Source organism: Myotis davidii, unplaced genomic scaffold, assembly GCF_000327345.1.
Source record: "Myotis davidii unplaced genomic scaffold, ASM32734v1 scaffold223, whole genome shotgun sequence".
Classification (NCBI taxonomy): domain Eukaryota; kingdom Metazoa; phylum Chordata; class Mammalia; order Chiroptera; family Vespertilionidae; genus Myotis; species Myotis davidii.
In genome coordinates, this window is record NW_006294609.1 from 2,701,147 (window position 1) to 2,704,617 (window position 3,471).

At 54.8% G+C, this 3,471-nt stretch overlaps 1 protein-coding gene across 1 annotated transcript in view; it reads right to left on the minus strand.

Annotated features, from left to right (window-relative positions):
• Positions 1-469: 469 nt before the first annotated feature.
• Positions 470-3,471, minus strand: part of LRRC43 (leucine rich repeat containing 43) — a 12,830-nt gene continuing 9,828 nt past the window's right edge. The window contains exons 7-10 of the mRNA XM_015567262.1: positions 2,315-2,487; positions 2,064-2,180; positions 1,724-1,921; positions 470-1,240 (exon numbers count right to left, since the gene is read on the minus strand). Coding sequence (XP_015422748.1) covers positions 1,076-1,240; positions 1,724-1,921; positions 2,064-2,180; positions 2,315-2,487 — 653 coding nt within the window. The 3' untranslated portion in view covers positions 470-1,075. The remainder of the gene's footprint in view (positions 1,241-1,723; positions 1,922-2,063; positions 2,181-2,314; positions 2,488-3,471) is intronic.

Sequence of the window (3,471 nt, forward strand, 5' to 3'; positions counted from 1 at the left end):
GCGCTCCTGACGCCCCGAACGCAAACCCGTCCTCGCGCCCCGAGGGCGTCCGCCTCGGCCTCGGCCTCCGTGGAAAAGTCACGCTGCACTGACAAGACTGTGCTGTTCAGACGCGAGGATTTGGTAGATATTTTCTTTTAAAAAGTGAATGAAGTAAACCTGGCGCTTCAGGGACAACTGAAAGCATTTTGAGAAATAAAGCTGTAGCCCTAGCGCTTTCCAATAGAAACCAGAACTTTGGAGCATTGTATCTGCCACCATGCGCTTCGTTTCCCAACACTCAGGACTGCTCTCCTGATCGGGGCGGTGACGGGGAATGTGTTTTGGAAATTGTGTGAAATGTGTCCACACTTGGGAGATCGGCATAACAGTGATCCAGTTTTTACAAAAACCCAACGTCTGGTGTAAGGAACTGTGCATGGGGAAGAGCCGTGCGAAATGCAGGGTCGCCCAAAGGATTTTAATTCCCTCGTAGACTCAGCGTTCACCTTGAACTGACCCTCACAAACCGACGAGCGGGCATATTTGATGTAATGTCAGAGGAGGGTACCTGCAGTCAACAGAAAACCTACACTACGCGCCTCCTTTCCAGGCACATGTCCACGTGAGGCTGGACTTCCTCACACCCCTCAGCACTGCCCAGGGGCCACAGGGGCAGCCGTGTGTTGCCACCGTCCTCCGTTAAGCCAGGTGTTAAAGAGATTTGCAAAAATGTAAACAAAATCCTGAGATTAGAATCCTGGGAGAACCACCAAATACGACCAGCACAGATAATTTCAAGATCAACCTCACCCCACAGCTCTGTCACCACTCGCAAGTCAAGACTTGCATGGTCTTGAAGTCCAGCAGTATAAATCCTTTGGTGCTTTATCTAACCCCCTGCCCCCATGATGTATTTTATTTATTTTTTCTTTGTGCTTTTTCAAAGTTGTTTTGCTGACCCTCTGTCCTTTGCATTTTCATATGCATTTTAGAATCAGATTGCCGATTCCTATTGTTTTTAATCCCTCTAGGATGATGACTGAAATGGCATCGACTCTACAGATCAATCCGAGAAAATCTGACATCTTAATATTCAATCTCCTAATCCATGGACAAGTGCACTTACCTTACACTTTTTTTCATTGAGAAAATTCATGCACCAGGTGAGGACACATGAGAAGGGCCTGGCTGTTAACCAGGAAGAGGCCCTTACCTGGCAAGGCTGGCATCTTGTTCTTGGCCTTCCCTGGCTCCAAAGCTGCGAGAAAGAAATGCCTGTTGTTTGTGAGCTGCCCGGCTATGGTGCCCAGTTATCGCAGCCCCGATGGGTGAATACAGGTCCTCAGTGCACACTCCCTGCCCTCGGTCACCATCATGGGCTCTTACCCTTTTTAGTTTTCTTAGTCTTGGAATCCTGAGGGAAGAACCACCAGATAAGCCGCTCACAGAGTGGGGGGGTGCAGATTCTAGTGCATCTCGTGGGCAGCGCCCCTCTGCCAGGCCTCTCCTGGCACGGAGGCGGGGCAGGGTCTCCTAGGGAGGAGGGGGCCACCTGCCCCCTTGCCCCACGACCCCACTGGCCGTCTGATGCCTCCTGGGGCCTTGCCAACGCTGGGGCTTCTTGAGGGGGCTTGGGGCCTCCTCCCCCAGTCTCCACCCCTACCCTCCCACAACCTGGCCCCACGGGCCTTGCTCCCCAGCACTATTTCTGTGGGGAGGGTGTGGCAGGGGCCCACGGTACCCTGAGAAATGTCAGCCTGTCGGATTCCAAGGTGCGGATCACCCCAAACATGCACAGGGTAGACACGAGTGGGTCCCCCGCCAGCAGGGGCTCCAGGACCACCAGGCCGCTGCCTAGCACCCGCAGGATGGGGGGGTCCTGGCGAAACTCCTTAGAGATCCCTCTCTTCTTCTTGGTCCCCTTCTGTTCCTGGGGGGGGAGGCTGGGAGGGTGACAGGGCCCGGCCGGGATGTGCCCAGTGCCCATGGCCACTGCACAGGGCCTGGGGTACCTTCTTCTCTTTCTCCCCTTTGGTGGCCTTGTCTTTCCCATCTTTCCCTTTCTTGTCTTTCTCCTCTTTCTCTTTCTCTTCTTTCTCTTTCTTCTCTTTCTCTTTCTCCCCTTTCTCTTTCTCCCCTTTTCCCTTGGTAGGCGAGAAACTGTCCACAGGAGGTGGCACCACGGGCCAGGAGAGAATCTAGGGGACAGCAAGGCGGCCACGCTGGGGCCGGATGGAGTCTTTCTGGAAAGGAGCTGAGACCACGCAAACAGGGGAGCTGGGCCGGACAGAAAATGCCCAGGAAGGGGCACCGGCCTCCGGGGGAACCCCACCTTCTCCTCCACGATGGTCACGGTTGTCCCCGCCAGCAGGAAGGCCTTGAGCGGCACCAGGTCCCGGATCGTGTGCTGCATCTCATAGTTGCAGGGGATGACGTCAGCCCAGGGCCTGCGGACGGTGCTGAAGAGGACTGTCCTGTGTGTGGGGGGGGGGACACCCAGGCGTCATCGCGGGCCAGGTACAAGGCTGCCGGCACCGCAAGGAGATGGCGTGGGGCGTGGGGTGACGCCCACGAGGCAAGCGGGGGGGCCAAGAGCAGGAAGGGACCGGCACCGTGAGGAAGTGGGGGCGCACTCTGCATGGGGGCTTCCCTTAAGGGGTGACTGTGGATGGAAGGAAACCAGGAACGAAGCAGAACTTTTAAAAACTTCAGCAAATCCTGGGCCAGCCTGGCTCAGTGGCTGAGCATCAACCTATGAACCAGGAGGTCACGGATCGATTCCCAGTCAGGGCACAGGCCTGGGCTGCAGGCTCGATCCCCAGTGTGGGGCCTGCAGGAGGCAGCCGATTGGTGGTTCTCTCTCATCACTGATGTTTTTCTCTCCCTTCCTCTCTCTTAAATCAATAAAACATATATGTGTGTACACACACATACACACACACACATATATATGATAAAGTTATGGACTGAAATACAGTAGAAGTTAAGTCAAATGAAGCAGTTCAGCCCAGAGCTTGAAACTGTGTGAGGTAACTGTGCAAAGACACCTGTCAGAAGGGAAATGTAGAAATGGAGGAAAGGTGGCGATAACTGATCTTAAAGATTAGTGCTACGGACAGACAGACTGACAAACGTCAACCGTACTCCCAGGGAACCCATTCATCAGCGCTGGAACCGAACGTGCGCGCCCACTCCTCCTGCTAAAACCCTGCGAGCGCCAGCGGCAGGACAACACGAGAGCCGCTGGAAGCAGCAGCCACCTCCCCAACGCCAGTCTGCGGCCCCTCCTGGGCAGCGGCCGCCAGTTGCCGGGAGCCGGTCCATCCTTGCTGTTTCAAGGGACCTGGCATATATGGCAAACTGTTCTTAATATGCTTTCTCACCTTCTTGGCGCTATGTGTTTTAACCAAGGTCACCTCTCTGAGAAAGGTTGTTTCCCCAGGTAGGGATTTTCCCCTGAAGTTAGGGAGGGAATAAAACCCCTTAACT